This window comes from Diabrotica virgifera, chromosome 6 (assembly GCF_917563875.1).
Source record: "Diabrotica virgifera virgifera chromosome 6, PGI_DIABVI_V3a".
Taxonomy (NCBI): Eukaryota; Metazoa; Arthropoda; class Insecta; order Coleoptera; family Chrysomelidae; genus Diabrotica; species Diabrotica virgifera.
In genome coordinates this window covers 173,095,906-173,116,292 of record NC_065448.1, presented here as the reverse complement: position 1 = coordinate 173,116,292, position 20,387 = coordinate 173,095,906, and the positions used below count along the sequence as shown (strand labels likewise).

General features: G+C 31.4%; 1 protein-coding gene across 1 annotated transcript in view; it reads right to left on the bottom strand.

Moving 5' to 3' along the window:
- LOC126887030 (uncharacterized) overlaps nt 1-20,387 on the bottom strand; it is a 560,578-nt gene that overhangs the window by 293,339 nt on the left and 246,852 nt on the right. Inside the window, exon 7 of the mRNA XM_050654335.1 lies at nt 10,913-11,042. Coding sequence (XP_050510292.1) covers nt 10,913-11,042 — 130 coding nt within the window. The remainder of the gene's footprint in view (nt 1-10,912; nt 11,043-20,387) is intronic.

Below are 20,387 nucleotides of genomic sequence, written 5' to 3'. Positions count from 1 at the left end.
TAGTTCAAAATGGCGACAGTTTTTTACCTTTTGCCATCTATTGGCATTTCTCGAAAGCTGTAGAACGTGCACTGTTATGAACGCGCAATGAAAAATGCATTCCAAACAAATCCGAAGATCACCGGTGAACCTGGTTCAACTGAACCATAGATTACCGCAGGTATGAGAAATCGACCCTTAGTCAGTTACAAAGGTTTTTGAAGCTCTACAAAATAGCGTATTAATTCTGCTAAAAATATTTTTTGTGCTGTGACACTATTCAGATAAAATAACGAAAAATTTACTAAATTTTATTTTTCCGCGTCCGTATCACCCATACAACCATACAATACAAACACATTGAACATTCAAACTGAAAGATACAAAAGTTAATATTACATTATACAGGGTGTCCCGAAAAGAATGGTCATAAATTATACCACACATTTTGGTGTCAAAAATAGTTCGATTGAACCTAACTTACCTTAGTACAAATGTGATTATAAAAAAAGTTACAGCCCTTTGAAGTTACAAAATGAAAATTGATTTTTTTCAATATATCGAAAACTATTATAGATTTTTTACTGAAAATAGACATGTCTCATTCTTATGGCAGGAACATCTTGAAATAAAATTATAATGAAATTTGTCCACCCCATAAAAATTTTATGGGGTTTTGTTCCTTTAAACCCCCCCAAACTTTTGTGTACGTTCCAATTAATTTATTATTGTGGTACCATTAGTTAAACACACCATTTTAAAAACTTTTTTGCCTCTTAATATTTTTTCGATAAGCCAGTTTTTATCGAGATGCAGCTTCTTTTTTAATATATTTACATAAAAATTTTATGGGGGTTTTGTTCCTTTAAACCCCCCAAATGTATGTGTACGTTCCAATTAAACTATTATTGTGGTACCATTAATTAAACACAGTGATTTTAAAACTTTTTTGCCTCTTTGTCTTTTTTTGATAAGTCACCTTTTATCGAGATGTGGCTTCTTTTTCAAAATACACCTAAAAATGTAAATTATAAATAAATTTTCAGATTATTAACAGGTCTCTATAATCGTACTTAACCATATACAAATATGTGGTGGATTCGAAAAATATTCAAAATATCTCGATAAACACTGGCTTATCGAAAAAGTACTAAGAGGCAAAAAAAGTTTTAAAAACATTGTTTTTAACTAATGGTGGCACAATAATGAATTAATTGGAACGTACACAAAAGTTTGGGGGGTTTAAGGAAACAAAACCCCCATAAAATTTTAATGGGGTGCACAAATTTCATTTTAATTTTTTTTTAAGATGTTGCTGCCATAAGAATGTCACATGTCCATTTTCATTAAAAAATCTCTAAGAGTTTTCGATATATGAAAAAAAAATGATTTTCATTTTGTAACTTCAAAGGGCTGTAACTTTTTTTATGTGCACTATTGTATATAGGTAAGTGAGGTTAAATCAACCTATTTTTGACTCCAAAATCTGTGGTATAATTTATGACCAATCTTTTCGGGACACCCTGTAATAACCAGTGCCGGTTTAACCAAACTTCGGGCCCTGGGCGCTGGAGGATTAGGGGCCCCCTTCATTGCTATTCGTTGTCAGTTTTTTAAAAAGAAAACAGATGCATTAACTATGCAAATGAAATAACAAATAGAGCAGAGAAATCAAACAAGTAACAAGTTATACTATGCGTTAGCCCTAATACTGGGACAAAGAGAACTTACAAGAGACACAAAAATAAAAATATATAACACAATAGTGATACCGACTGTGCTCTATGCAAGTGAAAACTGAATAATTCTGTAAAACCATAAGAGCAGGATAAATTCAATGGAGCTGAGACATTTAAAAAGGATAGTTGTAAAGACAAAATGGGATAGATTAAGCAACGAGACTATTGGGAGAATGGCCAACCAAGAACAAATAATAAATAAACTAACAAAGAGACAAATTAACTGGTATGGGTATTTGATGAGGATGCAGCCCAACATAATTACAAGAAAAGTCTACGAAGCAAAGAACATCGTGAAAAAGGGGCAGAACCAGATAAAAATGCATATAGCAAGTAGCAGATGCGGAAAAAATTAAAGAAAAATCACTGGTGGAATTGAAAATAATGGCAAAAAACAGGAAAGAATGGAAAATATGGGTGAATGGAAATTAAAATCTTTTTCTTCTTTGTGTGTCGTGCTTGGCTTCAAGCGTTGGCTATCGTCGTATTAACAGCCTGATGGAATGTTTCTCGGTCGGCAGCTATATGAAACAATTCCTCGACCGTTCGACCTGTCCATTGTCTAATGTTACGCAGCCAGGACAATTGTTTTCTTCCAACCCAGCGTTTTCGTTCGATTTTGCCCTGAATGATCAACCAGCGTAAGCGATATTATATGACCGAAGTAATGAACCTTTCTCATTTTTATGACGTTGATCAATCCTCGCTCTTTGTGCATGGTCTACAGCACACGTTCGTTGGATATGTGTGCTGTCCATGGGATTCTGAGTATGCGATGGTAACACCACAACTCGAACGCTTCTAATTTGTTGAGATTCTTCACTTTTGTTGTCCAAGTTTCACATCCATAGAACAAAACGGACCAGAAGTAGCACTTCAATACTCTTAGACATGTGGTCAATGAAAGACTTCTTCTGCACAATACAAATCAATGGAAATTAAAATAGAGAGCCCAAATCCGACACCCTGTTAGGGTAAAAGGAAGGGGAGAAAGAAAGAAATCAGTAAGGGTATCCACGTGTTAAAAATAAAATAAAATAAAATATTACTTCTTACCTCCCAATTTGTTTAGCAATTAATTTAGTCACTTTCGCATTAAGACTTAACGCCCTATTATGTCGATCCTAATAATAATTCTTGTAAACTATACAAGAAAAACTATACTGTAAACACTATCTTGTAAACTATACTGTAATAGTAAACACAGACTATACATTAACTATTTAAAATATCGACCGAGAAAAACACCTGACTCGTCTGCTCCTTATCATGATCTCTATAATAGTGTGTATTAGTGTGTGTTTTTCCGTGTCTGACAAAATCCATTTAAAAAAATTGAACAAAATATTTTACAATTTTACTATTAGGTCGTTTTGAAACAGTAGTATGTATTGTTTCGGTGTTGGCATTTTCGTGTAATGTATTCTTTATCTATATATTATATTATAAATCATATTTATTGTATTATGTAGGTATAATATCTATCTGCCACCGCTCGCTGGCAGATTTAGCGTCCACTGTATAATGCCAAATTGCAGTTTTTGCAATCGCTTTACTTTTGAATATTTAAAATGGTTTGTACCTATTGTTTGGGTATTGGCATTTTCGAATATAATCTATTCTTTATCTATAAATTAGATTTATGTATATCTATTTTTGTCTTTCGTTTAATATCAAATTATAAACCAATTTTAAAATAACTTATTTTAAAGCCCAAAACTGAGATAAATTACTATTTAAGCACCACAATTCAAAATGAAATTATTAGTTTACTTGGAAGGTACTACAGTTAGGGAAACAATTGTCTCAGAAACTGAAAAACTCCATTTAAACGATTATTTTGGATATAATTCGAGACATGGTTTCGATCTGACAACTTTCTGTAGTTTTTGAGGCCATTGACACGGGCCCCCATGGGGCTAGGCTACGCCACTGTGTATAGACGTGAAGAGATGTACCAAGAGAGCATAGGCGCTTGCAGTGTATTAGCGTATCTGTGTATGAGATTATTGTCGGAAAATATGTAGATTATTTAGCGATTTTATTTTTTTTAACTAAAAGGTACGGGCCCCTCCAGGGCCCGGGCCCTTGGGCGCCCGCCCCAAGCGCCCAGTGGATAAACCGGCACTGGTAATAACAGATATAAAATAGTTACAAATTTAAAAATAGTTTTATTTTATTAAGTGATTGTAAAAAAATGTTGTATGTATTACAAGCGCAAAGTGACATTATTGTTTTCGAGTTTACTATTACTCTCAAGCCATAATGTACCACTTTTCGCTCTTAATACATAAATAACTATTATCAGAAGTGGCTCTTGCATTACAGAATATAATATCATTATTAGTACCTGGTTAAGAGGAAACAGTAGCGATCAACAGGTAGCAAAAACGCGTTCCAAGATTGCGGCTGTAATTTTGAATATTTTTTCGAGATATTTGGCACACGTATTAGTAATATAATTAACAATGGCGGTACAGAGCCCAATTTGAAAAATATATTAATATGTGGAAATTACTCTGTAATTAAATACAATATTAAAAAATCGAGTCTGTACCGCCATTAAGAAGAACAAAAAAATACACTTTCTTCAAATAAACTTTTTTATCCGATGCCTAGATTTTGTGTCATTTTGGAACTACTAAAATTTTTTATTTCATTAGTAATTCCAAAATGACACAAAATCTAGGCATCGGATAAAAAAGTTTATTTGAAGAAAGTGTATTTTTTTGTTCTTCTTAATGGCGTCACGAATATAAACATTTATTGAATACACAAAGATGATTATTACACGTACACGATCAAATTACGCACCGTCAAGAATATGTATAGTCGAGGATGAAGCTGAAAAAAATGGCAAAACCTCGCAATTTTTTCGTCCAGCATCGATTTGTACAAAAATTTGGGATTAGGCTCATTTCACCCTCTATTTCATTTTCTATATAGAGCCGTTGTACGCTCTTGGTTTTTTAAGGGTGAAAACTACCCCTAATTGTAAAAAATTATAAAATAACATTTTAAACTTTATTATTGTCAACATTTGGTTCTTATTAGTTACATAAGGATTGTTTTATGCTTTAAGATACACTACCATAATATTTCAATCCTGAAAACCACCCTTGTTGGAGCTATATATAAAAAAATGACTTATCCTAAAAGAATAATTTCGGCTTGCATCGATTTCCATAAAAAATTAGGATTAGGATTATCTCACCCTGTACTTTATATTCTATATCATTCTCAAGGGCGTTGATTATTTTTAGGGGTGTAAACTACCCCTTATTGTCAAAAATTATATAAAAACTTTGTAAATTTTAATATGGGTAAAATTTGGTGTTGAATGGTTAAATAATGATTGTTTTATACTTTAGGATATATCATAATATTTTAACCCTTACAAACCACCCTTAGTAATATTACAATTTTTATACGTAGATAATGTAATTGATCTATATAGAAAAAAAAAGTAGAATTAAAGAATTACAAAAACATTTATTTACAGAAAAATACGAATTTACAAATGTGCACAAATACAAATATAAATAGTTTTTTAGTCATCTTCCAGTATACGAACCGGTTCTGTAGCATTATACATACATTGAAAATGCTCCATAAGCGGACTATTCGAATTTTTCGAAAAAAGAAGATCGTTTTATAAACATAGCTCCTTCATTTTTGGCAATAAATCATGTTTTCAAAAATGATTTTGTAGGATTTTTAAAGAGCTATAAGACTTTGTACATTAAATTCCGTTAGATCCCTTAGGTTTTAATTGGGGTGAGTTTAAAGGCCTCGAATAAGGGGGTGTTTGCTCATAAATAGAGGTTCTAAACAGCTATATCTCGCTAACGGTACACTGTAATGAAAATCTATGTAAAACTGGATTTTAGTTACCTATTAAAAAAGATACAATTTAGTAGTCCATCATTTTTTTCGTAACTCCAGTATTTTCGGAGATATTTTGAAGTAAAGGGTGTAAAATGCGAAATTGCAAAAAGTCAATTTTGCTTTAAACTCCAATTTTTCTAAAATTAGGGCTTTTAAATAGGTCAAACTTTTGGATGTGTTGGTAATACAAATATACAAAGAATTATAGAAAGGTTAAGATTAATTTTCAATGAGGAGGGTAGTTAGGGGGTTGTTTTCACTGATTTTTTCGTAGAGAAAAGCAGGTACCGACCTTTTTTTGATCACAAGTCGCTAAATTTTTATGATAGAAACTTTTTATTATTTTTTTTGAAAGATCTAATTGTATACTTAAAAAAAGATTATTAAAAATTTCCTCAAAAAATGCAAAATTTTCCCGGTATTTGGCTTTGAATATTTAAAATTATACATTTGACGAAAAAAGCTAACCTTTAACGTACCGTATCTCGGTTTGTGTTGGTCTTAAAGATATTGTGAAAAAAGAATTTGATTTTTGTTACTAAAAAATACAATTTTAATATCTACTGTTTTTTTGATTATATGCATATTTTTCGAGGTATTCTCAAAAAACCCTCTAAAGGACTCGATCTTTTCGTCGAAAAACTGTTACTTTCAAGCGCGAATAACTCGAAAAATATTAGTTTTACGAAGAAAATGTAAAAAATATTTTTTTCTTAGAATTACTTTTTACATCGATTTCCATGGTTAAAATTTATTAAAAAATTCAAACCCCCGAGATGGGGTGGCAACCACCCCCAAGATTTTAGCGTACAGCGGTATGATATAGAAAATGATCCTTGGAGTATTCCCTACCTTCCTCGACATTTCCTCGACTAATAGTTTTATAATTCAACACCTAAAACATACTACTATAAATACATTACTGATCTATCACTGTGACCGCGTGTCATAACCGAACTACCCGTATCCCTCTATCGACTCTGTCACACGCTGATAACCATATAAGGAAATTGGTGGCTCAAGCCGATCACCATATTAGGAATTGAGTATGACTGCACAATGTCACAACAGAACTACCAGTATTTCATCTTAAGCTGATTAGGACATTAGGAAGTTAGTGACTTAAGCTGATCAGCGTATTAGGATGATAGTGTGACTGCAATAAGTGATAAATGTGTCACCTTTCTTGAGCATATACGCAGATTTTTTGGAATAAAGTAATTATATATGTTGTCTTAAATCGACAAACGACGCTGTATACACATTTTAGATGGACAAATATCTTGCACAAGTCGATATGTGACACTGTTTATATTCGGTGCAGCGTTGATTTTGGTTAATCATACATATAATGACTCTATATTTGAAACCATTTAAAAGGTTTGTTTTAAAGTTTTGACATAGAAAGTAGCGTTGAACAGCTGCCCTTTTAAAACAAACAATGACCCAAAAACTTCATTAAAATAAAAATGAAGAAACATGTTGATGACGCCCTTAAAAAACCGATCCATATGATGGCGGCCTCTTAACATGGACTAACATGGTTTACCTATACTCTTACCCAAAGAGGGAACAATAGTAGCAAATGCAAGAAGTTTATTTAACTTTGACTTTCCTACTTTGCAATTTTGTAAAAGTCGAATAAAACACAATAGTTTTGTTTCTAATAAACTATGAGTTGCTCTATGCAACAATACAACAAAAGCTATTACCCCAGGCGGTGGGTGAAAAAACGTGATATAATTCAGGAATTTTTGAAACCCATCAGGTGTTGTAAAGGATGATGCCAGGAATAACTTATACTAAAATGTGACCAAAAATATTGTGATCTTTTTTTTATTGCGATTTTCATTTGTTAAATTTGCAATTTTTAAAGATTTTTAATTTTGCAGCTCAGGATATTGATTCTAGAGAGAAACTTTTTAATAGAAAGTTGTAGTAAATTAAAAAACCTACAATTTGAGCTATGGTAAGTTTAATTTCGTTTATTGGTTATTGCAAAACAGCCTGCGAAAGTTCCAAAATGGCCGTTTTTTACAATTGCGTTATTTATTGTACAAATATTTTTTTTTATTTTTTAAAGCTTTAAAATGAAGATTCAATTCCAAACATAAAAAAAATTGTAAGGCCGGATTAACGAATTTGTTGCTTAGATATTATAAATTGTTTATCCCAAGAGGTCAAATGTCGAAGGCTATAACTTTTTGAAAAAAAAATCGTAGAGTTGGTGAAACATCCAATCTCCTTCTAAAGAGTTAAATTTTCATATTCTGATAACATTTATAAACCTCTAATTTTTGGGTTTGAAAATAAGGGGGCAAATTTGGTTATAAATATTTAGAGCTGAAGCGGCCCTGTACATCCTATGAGTTTTTAATTTACAGATTATTGTTGCTAAAGACGAAAGGAAGATTTATAAAAAAATAAAAATGTTTTACAACCAACTGAAGCCGAGATAATTGTTTCTTTTTTCTTAAGTCGTAGTGCCTTTATTTATAACAATTAAGAAATTATTTTACAGTCATTGACTAAAGAAAGACTTATATTATCTTAAAATAAAAATTATTATAAAATATAGTTACATTTAGTTATTAAAAATTATTTTTAAAATCGGTGCTTTTGCGAGCGGCCGAATTTTGCAAATCGCCCGGCTCGCTTCAAATCCGCGCACTCGGAAAATTTTTACGTAACTTGTATTCAATTTTGACCGAAAACAATTTAATAATATTACCGTTATAATATACAGTCTATTTACCACATTTGTTTCTCTTGATAAACTTTTATATGTGAAAACTCATTTCTGAAGAAATAATATTACAAAAATGATACATATATATCTGAAACATATAAACTATATTTTTAATTTTTTCATTGTTATATAAATATAATAATAATAATGTTACTTCTTATTATACAATATAAAACTTTTTCTTCTTGCAGTGACTATCCGTTTTGGATGTTGGCGACCATCATGGCAATTTGGCAAACCCCATTTGGAAACTGAGAACCAGGAAGGCGAAGGATTACCTTGCTAGAAAATTTACGTACGTCGTTCAACACAACAACTACAAATCTTTTTAGAGCAGCAGTACCGATTTAGTGTGCAAGTACACATTGCCATGATGGTCGCCAACATCCAAAACGGATAGTCACTACAAGAAGAAAAAGTCTTATATTGTATAATAAGAAGTAACATTATTATTATTATATTTATATAACAATGAAAAAATTAAAAATATAGTTATACGCGTAACTTGGAACCATATGGGAAACTTTTTTAATATCAATTTTACGAAAAAAAGTCATTCTTTATAAAGTGCTCTGCATAGTCTAAAACCTAAGATGCAATCATCAGATATCAAATTTTATCAACAGTATACGAGGTATGTCAAAAAATATGAATTTCGCTCAAGAGCAAACTACCTTTATATTTCAAAATATCAAAAAATTTTATTATGAAAAGTTATTTGTAATTAAAAACCATATTCAAATATGCAATAACAGCCTTCTACTTGAAAAAAAAATTCTGAAAGTTTCGTAAATTACCGATTCCGAACATCATTTTTATTTATTAGACATGTAATAACTCTTTTATTAATAATTTTAGGAAAAAAAGTTATTCTTCATAAAAATCTGTGCATGTTTCTAAATTCTTCCTACATTCATATTATTTGACACACCTCGTATAAAATTAACAAACTTGGATAACTGATGGTTGAATCTTGAGGTTTAGACCATGCACAGATTTTTATGAAGAATAACATTTTTTTCTAAAATTATTAATAAAAGAGTTATTACATGTCTAATAAATAAAAATGATGTTCGGAATAAGTAGAAGGCTGTTATTGCACATTTGAATATGGTTTTTAATTACAAATAACTTTTCATAATAAAATTTTTTGATATTTTGAAATATAAAGGTAGTTTGCTCTTGAGCGAAATTCATATTTTTTGACATACCTCGTATACTGTTGACAAAATTTGATATCTGATGATTGCGTCTTAGGTTTTAGACTATGCAGAGCACTTTATAAAGAATGACTTTTTTTCGTAAAATTGATATTCAAAAAGTTTCCCATATGGTTCCAAGTTTCGTATATTTCATTATATATGTATCATTTTTGTAATATTATTTCTTCAGAAATGAGATTTCACATATAAAAGTTTATCAAGAAAATCAGTGGTAAATAGACTGTATATTATAATGGTAATATTATTAAATTGTTTTCGGTCAAAATTTATTTCAACTTACGTAAAAATTTTCCGAGCGCGCGGATTTGAAGCGAGCCGGGCGATTTGCAAAATTCGGCCGCTCGCAAAAGCACCGAATTTAAAAACAATTTTTAATAATTACATATAACTATATTTTATAATAATTTTTATTTTAAGATAATGTATGTCTTTCTTTAGTCAATGACTAAAATAATTTCTTAATTGTGATAAATAAAGGCACTACGATTTAAGAAAAAAGAAACAATTATCTCGGCTTCAGTTGGTTGTAGAAAATTTTTATTTTTTTATAAATCTTCGTTTCGTCTTCAGCAACAATAATCTGTAAGTTAGAAACTCATAGGATGTACAGGGCCGCTTCAGCTCTAAATGTTTATAACGAAATTTGCTCCCTTATTTTCAAAACCAAAAATTAGAGGTATAAATTGTTTTACGCATTTATTTACATCAGAATATGAAAATATAACTCTTTACAAGGAGATTGGATGTTTCACCAACTCTCTACGATTTTTTTTCAAAAAGTTATAGCCTTCGACATTTGACCTCTTGGGATAAACAATTTATAATATCTAAGCAACAAATTCGTTAATCCGGCCTTACAATGTTTTTTTATGTTTGGAATTGAATCTTCATTTTAAAGCTTTAAAAAATAAAAAAAATATTTGTACAATAAATAACGCAATTGTAAAAAACGGCCATTTTGGACCTTTCGCAGGCTGTTTTGCAATAACCAATAAACGAAATTAAACTTACCATAGCTTAAATTGTAGGTTTTTTAATTTACTACAACTTTCTCTTAAAAAGTTTTTCTCTAGAATCAATATCCTAAGCTGCAAAATTAAAAATCTTTAAAAATTGCAAATTTAACAAATGAAAATCGCAATAAAAAAAGATCACAATATTTTTGGTCACATTTTAGTAGAAGTTATTCCTGGCATCGTCCCGTATAACACCTGATAGGTTTCAAAAATTCCTGAATTATATCCTGAAATCGACCTATTTTTCACCCACAGCCTGGAGTATATATAAAAAAATGTTCTAGGAACTAATTTATTTAAGAATCAAAAATAAAATACCTATTTCATTGCATTCCCTAATACCATCAACTGCCCAAGTATCAGTAGAAATTCCATGATGAAAAATATTTACCCAATATATATAATTGATGTCGGCTTTTACAATCATCTTAATCTCTTGCCACGTATTCTAAAAATCAATACCGCAGTATTAAAGAGAAGTTGGTTTAATATGGTCGTTATAATTATATAAATTTTTGGAATAAATTAATTTTCTCAAAAATGGGCGATTTTGGACATAAAAATTTCGAGACGGGTCGATTTTTATTTTTAAATTTTGATTTTTTGGCATGTACTGCAAGCGCCAGTTAACTTGGCGAGACGCATTGCACAGTGGCTTATGGGATGATCATCAGTCTCAGTGTCGTTGTGCGTATTCGCTGTCGCCAAGTTAACTGGCGCTTGCAGTATATCAAACTAGTGATGTCATTAACTTGGGCGTGATGACATAATCAATGATTTTTTAAATGAAAATAGGAGTCGTGTGCTAGCTCATTTAAAAGGGTATTCAATTCTCTATTCAGTGGTATAAACAATAACGTAATTGAAATAATGTTATTGTTTATTAAATCCAAACGGTCAGTTGTTGATGTATTGTCGGAAAAATATTCCGTTACATCACCTATACAGCTTTCTGTTTTAAAGCTTGAATCTGCAATTCACCGAACTACCCAGAGAATAATTTCTTTCTCGCTTCACACATAGAGGTCGTGCTAAGCACACTCCGGTCGGTTCAGTTTATAAATCCACAAAGAAGAAATCGCGTTTTAGTTTTAGTTTGCTTCGAACACTCACCTAGTGTCTCCTGATGACGACTTGATATGAGTCGAAACTAGTCGGGGCACCGGTGAGGTTCGAATCTAACTAAAATGCAAATATCTGTTTTTCATTTTACTGAAATATCTTGGAATTAAACTACATAATTTTATTTCAGAATCCAATATTATTTCGTTGAATGTTTATTTATTTTCCACTTCTTCAGGAATTTACTACAAAGTTAAGTTACAATTAGGTACAAAAATATAACATATATTATTGCCACTCGCGAAATGTTGTAACTTTGTGAAACCGATGTTATCAGCGGCAATACACATGACATTCTTACACCACCAGTTTCGAGGCGATCGCAATACTAATACTAATTAATGTCCCCGTATACATACACCAACCACTAATATCATTTTGGCAGTTTGTCTTCTCACATTCGCTTTTAGAGTGAACTAGTTTTATTATCGAAACCAGATGTTCTTTTTGTTTCCCCTAATTTTAAAATATTACAGTACATTTCACTTAACTTGCTCGTATCTGTCTTGAAGTTGATTGAATGTTTATTTTTTTTTATATCGGGTTTTCTACAGCATCCGCCGTTTCCCGCATCCTATTAAGGTCTGGATCCCGCGTATGAAAAAAAAGTTGATTAATAGCAAGCTGGAAATTTATTAATAGCTTAAGGGTGTCTAGTCGGACAAACTTTGTTTTATGGGAACACTGGAACAGGGGAAGTTTTAATTGTGGAACAGGTTAAAAATTTATAACGGTCAGACCACGAAAACGGCACATATATTTTGTCCGACAGAACAGACTTAAACTCTCCGAACAGAGATTAAACTCTCATGCAAAAATCAGACTGCCATTTATCACCAAATGGGCGTTTTAATGTGTGGAACATGTAGAATATGTCAAATGACAGGAATTATGACAGGTGACAGATAGCAGTCTGATTTTTGCATGATAGTTTAATCTCTGTTCGGAGAGTTTAAGTCTGTTCTGTCGGATAAAATAAATGTGACGCTTTCGTGGTCTGACCGTTCCAAATTTTTAACCTGTTCCACAATTTAAACTGCCCCTGTTCCAGTGTTCCCATATATCAAAGTTTATCTGACTAGACACCCTTAAATTATTAACAAATTTTCAGCTTGCTATTAATCAACTTTTTTTTCATACGCGGGATCCAGACCTAATTCGCCATGCTTTTCGATCACGAATATCTTTCTCGTTGAGTTGTCTACTGTTCATTGCTTTCTCTACATCTTGTATCCATGTTCTCTTCGGTCTGCCTCTTTTTCTTCTCTCGGGTGGTGCATACTGGATCATTTTCTTAGACCATCTGGTTGGTCCCATTCTCTGGACATGTCCGTACCATATTAATCTTTTTTGTGCTATTCTGTCTATAATATCCTTTTCTTGCATTCTTTCTTTTATTTCATCTTTTGGGATATGCTGTAGTTTAGATATTCTGCAGATTCTTCTAAGCGCGTCCATTTCTAAAACTTGAAGTCTTTTATTTTGTCGGTCTTTTACTTCTAACACTTCCGAGTTGTACAGGACAATTCCTTCCACGATTGTTTGGTAGATTTTTTTCTTTGTATGATATTGCAGTCCTGTACTCCACCAAATGCCATTTAGCTGTTTTATAGCTTTTCTTCCTTGGTTTATTCGATTTTCTATATCTTGATCGCATGTGGAGTTTTTGTCAAAAATAGAACCTAGATATTTAAATTCATCACATCCTTTTATGTATTTCCCTTCTAATTCTAAGCCTTCAGTATCACCTCCGATTACAAGGTATTCAGTTTTCGCCATGCTCATTAATTTTCAAACCCCGTTTTTGGTACTCCTCTTTCAATTTTCTTATCATGTAACTTAGTGTAGGAAACAGAGGTTGAACCTCGCAAAATTGACACAAGTCCGGTTTTATTTTTTTTTCTGGTATATCAAGGGGTGCTTATTATGAGACAAACTTTTTCTTAAAAATTTCGCCCCGGAACCCCCTTTTTCATCCCTTTAAAGGGGGTAATTTGTGGTTTTTGCGAAACGTAGCCCTTCCTGTACGTTTTGCAAAAAATTTATTTAATAGTAAAATGAAGAGGACTATATTTCCTCCAATTTATTTCCCAACAGGATATGTCTAGCACCCGCTGTTTAGCGGGGGTGACGCCCCAAAGTTGACAAATTTTTAAAAAAGATGTTTTTAAAAAAAATTATTTTTGCCTAACTGTAATGAAAATTAAGAACAAATCCTGCTGCAATTAATCACAAATAAGTGGCTGATTTTTTTTTAGATTTCATTTAAGAGCAGTTGCAAATTTTTTAATTACAGGGTGTTACATTTTAAAAAACCCTTTTTATACCATCTGAACCGCCTATGCTAGAGTAAAAAAACTTTCAGCGATTATCCATGTACTGGTGTTATTTACAAATTTTTATAATGCACCCAAATTTTTTTTTTCAAAACCACCCAAAAAAAAGGAGAATTAATAAAGAAAGTGATTTTTTTTAAATCCTTCACACACCATGCATTTTATTAAAATGCTTCATATATCATTTTATGCACGTAATTATTACCCATACATGGCCACCAAAAGCGATTTCTTGATGCAACCCCTGTAGCCAAAAAATAATTAAATAAAAGGGGGGTTGAAAAAATTTTTTTTCGCTGCTTTTTGACCCATGTGGACATATGCTTCATCAAAATGCTTTTTCATAAATATATATGATTATTGCAAGATCTCTGCGGAAACTACCCCTATCCTTGAAAATATACCGCAGAAACTACCCCTATTCCTTGGAGAGCATGTTTTACGATTTTCTCATTACCTATGCATTTGTTTAAAACAAAACTTATACAGAATTAAAGACCACTATTTTCTCTACAAATGAGGTTCTATTCATTTTTTTCGTATACGCTCTGAGCTTGGCTGGTGTCGCCCCTAGCGGATTACTAATTCAACTTTCACCGGTAATTTTTAAATATATTATTTAATTGTTATCGCTTAATATGTATTTACAACTCTAAAAAGTAATTAAATTGTAATAGATTTTTTATGATTTTGCTAATCATTTTGACGTTGTATTGATGAAATATTAATTTCTTACTTCGGATACTTTCACAATTATCGTGTAGATGGCGCTAAGATGACTAGATTAATTTATAATTAGATATTACGGAAGATTAAAAAAACGTATATTCAGTATTTAAAACGTAAGTATATTTAAGGTAATAGCTATTTGTATAACAAGGGAGGAAAGTGCTACTTTTCCTCCCGAGAATGAAGTTTACTGCCCGACGCGTAGCGGAGGGCAGTAATCATTCAAGGGAGGAAAAGGCACTTTAGTCCCATGTTATACATATGGTTTTTCCACCTGCCTCAAATTAATAACAAGTCATTTTTCATTTTTACTTAATTTATTTATGTAACTAACCAAAAAAATGTATTAAAACTAAAACTAACAAGTAGATACAATATAACTGTCAACTGTCAAATATAAGTCAAATTATTAATGTAAACATTGTTAAATCAAAATAACAATTTACTGTTTTTTACCATTCTGCAAAATACAGGGTGTTTTATAAATAAACGTTAAAATGTATAGATGCTTACGTAATAGAAAACAGATATTGTACAGGGCGTCAATAAGTTATATTTCATGAATGAAATACCATTACGTCACTTCTACTTTTCCTCCCTAGGGAGGAAAAATATTTTCCTCCCTAGGGAGGAAAAGTACAACTTTGCTCCCTACAATCAGGTCCGGAAAAGTATACTTTGGGTAGAGGTAGGTGGAAAAAATATATACCACAGCTTTGCCCAACTAATATTTCTTATAATTAATGTTTTTAATTTTAATTTTAAATTAATCACTTTGACATTTATGTCAAATTTCCGGTAAACGTTTACAGACTTGTCACTACTGGCGGTCCCGAATTTATACATATCCCCTCTACGTACGAGCTCACAGCGTATAAGCAACCAAGCCACAGTGGCGGCGTAAACCTCAGAAATGCTTTGGCGGGCTCCAGTTTTTGTTTTTTCGTCACCTATTCATTTTATTGATAACGTACTCATGGAAAATAAAAGAACACACTGTCTGTTACACATTCTGACCATTGCATATTTTATTTTCTTTGCACCCTAAAGCCGCACTGGGGGCCGAAAATCAATTTTTGACTATTTTCTTTATTAATTCTCCCTTTTTTTGGGTGGTTCCGGGAAAAATATGGGGATGCATTATACAAATTTGTAAATAACACCAGTACGTGGATAATCGCTGAAAGTTTTTTTACTCTAGCATAGGCGGTTCAGGTGGTATAAAAAGGGGCTTTTTAAAATATAACACCCTGTAATTAAAAGATTTGCAATTTCCCTTAAATAAAACCTATATCAAAAAATCAGCCACTTATTTGTGATTAATTGTCGCAGGGTTTCTTCTTAATTTTCATTACAGTTAGAGAAAAATAATTTTTTAAAAAACATCTTTTTTAAAAATTTGTCAATTTTGGGGCGCCACCCCCGCTAAACGGTGGGTGATAGACATATGCTGTCGGGAAATAAATAGTAGGATATATAGTCCTCTTCATTTTACTATTAAGTAAATTCTTTGCAAAACTTACAGGAAGGGCTACATTTTGCAAAAACCACAAATTACCCCCTCTAAATGGATGAAAAAGGGGGTTCCGGGGCGAAATTTTTTAAGAAAAAGTTAGTCTCATAATAAGCACTCCTTGGTATACCAGAAAAAAAAAAATAAAACCGGACTTGTGTCCATTTTGCGAGGTTCAACCTCTCTTTCTTATACTAACTGGCGTATTCTTTATCAGCAGCAATCACAACTTGGTCGTCAGCCAATAGCAATGTATACAAATAAGAATCTCCTACTGGTATCCCCATTGTTTGGCATTTCCTAGTCCAATATTTTAATACATGTGTAAGGTAAATTTTAAATAAAGTGAGCGACCGACAGCATCCCTGCAAAAGGCCTTTCGAAGTTTCAAAGGTATTTGAAAGTTTCGTTCCAATTTTAATTATTCTTGTTGCATTAGCATGGAGATCTTTTATTGTTTGGATGTATTTCCTATTTAAAGTGGTTTGTTGTAATACCTCAAACATTTTTTCTCTGGGAACGGTATCAAATGCTTTTTTTAAGTCTACAAATACCATGTGAGTTTCTAGATTTCTAGCAGAACGTTTTTCTAGTAGTTGCCTTATGCAGAAATGTTATCTGTGCATGATCTACCTGCCCTAAATCCACTTACCCCTGTTGAGCTGCCTCCACTTGCAAACATTAAAAAACAAACAGCGCTGATTTATGAGCTATTTATGAGCTTTCATATTCCGCAAATTAAAAATTTTGAGCTCGTTACACTGAGCAGGAATTTAATATTTTAGTGGGGGGGGGGGGCTGAGTCCGGCCCCCTCCACTACTTAAAAATAGGGATATTAGATCTACTTCGCCTCATCCCCTTCACCCCCAAACAACCCTTTAATTGATTTTACTTAAGAAAAACATGCCAAAAATATTTAAATATATCGTATCGCTGACATAATTCCTATAGTTTATATATTCTAAGAATAAACTCCTACATCATGCGCATTTTGATTATTGAGCTTAAAATCCCTTCGCAAAAAAACCACCCCGTCTTCCCGGCTTAAGAAAGAGATGTACTTAAAATGAATTAAATTAATTTTTTGGAGACTACATATCGTTTAATAATTTATGAGCTCCCAAAATAGGCGCCATTAGGTCATTAAATTGCAATTTCTTTTGTATAGTGCAGTCACTGAAGGTAAACATCAACTATTACTTTCAATTTCGGTGAACCTTCATCGATTTTCACGAAAATTTGTGAGTGGTTAGAGGATACCCAAAAAAACAAAAGTGACATGGTGCCACCTTGCGCCTTTACCCTGAGGGTGGATACCACACCTTCTCGGGGGTGAAAATTATTTTATTAAAACTCCACAAATCGAAAATTATAAGCAAAGTTTGTTATATAAAGTTATTAAAATAAATCAATACTTTTTGAGGTATTAAAGATCAAAGATTTTAATTTTTCTTGAAAAAATGCATGCTTTAAAGCGGCTTTCGTAAATTACTTAAAAAGTTTAAGTTTTTATAAAAAAAGTTATCATTACCAAAATTAACCTTTTATTATTAATTCAAAGTGAGTTGTAATAGTTAATTAAATCTATTTTTTTCTGGCGAGAACTCAAATCTAATTATTCAAGCTCAATTAAAAGGAAAACGATGCATTTTATAAAATATACTTAATATATTGGTCAAAGTACTCAGAAATACTTGTTAAATGTGCACCGAAAGAAGTTGATATCATCAAAATTAAGCAAGTGAACATGAAAATAATAGGACCCTTTCAAATTTTTAGTAAAAAGTGAAAAATAAAACGAACGCCATTTCCACAAAAATTAAAATCTTTAGTAATCTCTATAAGACCTACTTTAGCATAAGTAATGACCTTAAACATTTTGACCGATTTACATTGAATCTTTTTAAAAAATATATATTTATATGATTTAAAAAAATCAAAATTTTTCAAATGTTCGTAAATTATTTGCTTTTGATAATAACACCAACAATACCCGATACACGTAAAAAATGATAGATAACGAAATTTGAGTTTTTTTATTACCAAAGATTTTACTTGTCTTTTGATTTCTGTATGAATCAAAATAACCAAGATAGAAACGTTTAAGCCTAAATTTTACTGCGAGAACAATGCAACTGAAGCCCTTTAACCTATTATCCTAAAAAATAGAGTAATATAATTTGAAACATTAAATGTACTACAGTTTTATAGCTCTTGAAATTACCTTTCAAATAATTGGATGTGAATGATATAATTTGATATATATAATGATTTATTAAAAAAAAAGAAGTAAAAAAAGTGTTTCACACAAATTAAAATATATATTCAAAAAAACACAGTAAAATAATTTAAAAAAAATCAAAATAAAAAAAAGCTACACAATGTACCAATGTATCTATAAAAATAAAATTGTAGAATGTACTTATGTTATAAGAAATTTATGACTATGAATCTGCAATCAATCAGAAACAAGTCTGGCTAATTGGCTCTGCCAAAGCCATTTTTCAAAAAAAAAAAGTAAATGATATCATAAAAATGAAAAAGTTATTAAAAATAAAATATAATCTTTTTGAAAACTTTTTTGGAGTATAAATTTTAATGCTATCAACTTCTTCTGGAGCTCATTTGATAGGTATACTTAGTATTTAGTAAGTATTATAAAATGTATCGCTTTCTCGTTATTTAAGGTTGGATCCTTAGATTTGAATACTCGCAGAAAAAAATATACATTCAATTACCTATAACTTCCTTTAAATTAGCGTTAAATGGTTTTTCAAGTAATACTCTGCGCTAATTAGCAAAATACACTGAAAAGTTATTTACCAGCAATTTCATTGCTGGAATCGAATCTTATGATTGTATATATTAATAATATAGGTATGCAAAGTCCGCAGATAGTGTGCTACTTTTTTTATAAACAAAATGGCGGCCAAAAATCGTGTTTTTTCAATTTTTGCTCTATAACTCCAAAGATTTTAACTTTACACCAAAAACACTCAAATAAAAATTCACCGTAATTAAATTCTGCATAAAGACGTGTGTTTCCCGATTTAGTTCGACGAAAATTTTCCCCGGAAAATGCGGGTTTTCCCAACAGAATCTTTCATTTTCAACTAAAATTTAAGGTAAGTAATTGTTTATCAATAATTAAATAACTTGGTAGTATAAAAGGTCTTTTTGTATAGATTATAATTCCAGAAGCCGAAGAAAATTGAATAAACAGTTTATTTAACATTTAACATTTAATAACATTTAACTAACAAATTAACCCTTAAGCTCCTAGCGTTACATATATGTAACGCAGAAACCGCTAAAATCTTAAGCCTTAAATTCGGGAAGTGATTCTAATTTTAACTAGATGGTGATGCAAGACTTTCAAGGGACACTTGTTTACTAGTTTTCAGCAGTTGGTTCGAGGATTTGATATAACGTGTTTATTTAGTTGAGTGTTTTATGTGACGGTGTTTATTATTTATGGTAAAAATGGATCTCAAGTTTGAGTAAGTATGTTTTTACTATTCTTTTGTTATTTTATTTTGTTTAAAGTGGTTTCAATTGAGAATCAATTAATGTCTTTTCTTATTGATAATATAAATTTTTAGAAATTTTATCCTGGTTTTGTAAAAAATGGCTTTAATTTTTGGTGTTACATATATGTAACGCTAGGAACATATGGGAGCAAAAATCGGAACTTTTAGAATTGTAACGTATTTTTTGTTTCAGAAAAGGGGTTTTTCTTCAAGAAGCGCTGGAGATGCTTGATGCCGTTAAAACTTTAGACGTTGATGCTATATACATACATATAGTTACTGAACCCCCAGAATTGAATGTGCTTACAGACGATGAGTCTGGTGATGAGGAATATAATGATTTTAACAGGCTGTCAGAGAAAATTCTTAGAGCACCTGTTGAACTTGTTTTACGAAATAGTGAAAGATATTCCGAAAAATATGATGATATTACCGAGGCTCAACTTTCCAGATCATCAACAAAAGCTAAAAAACTAGTGAAAGAAAAGTTGAAGTTGATCTTATGGACCATAATGTAGCTACATACCAAGTAGGAATTTGCTCTAAAAAATGGTAGTGGTGT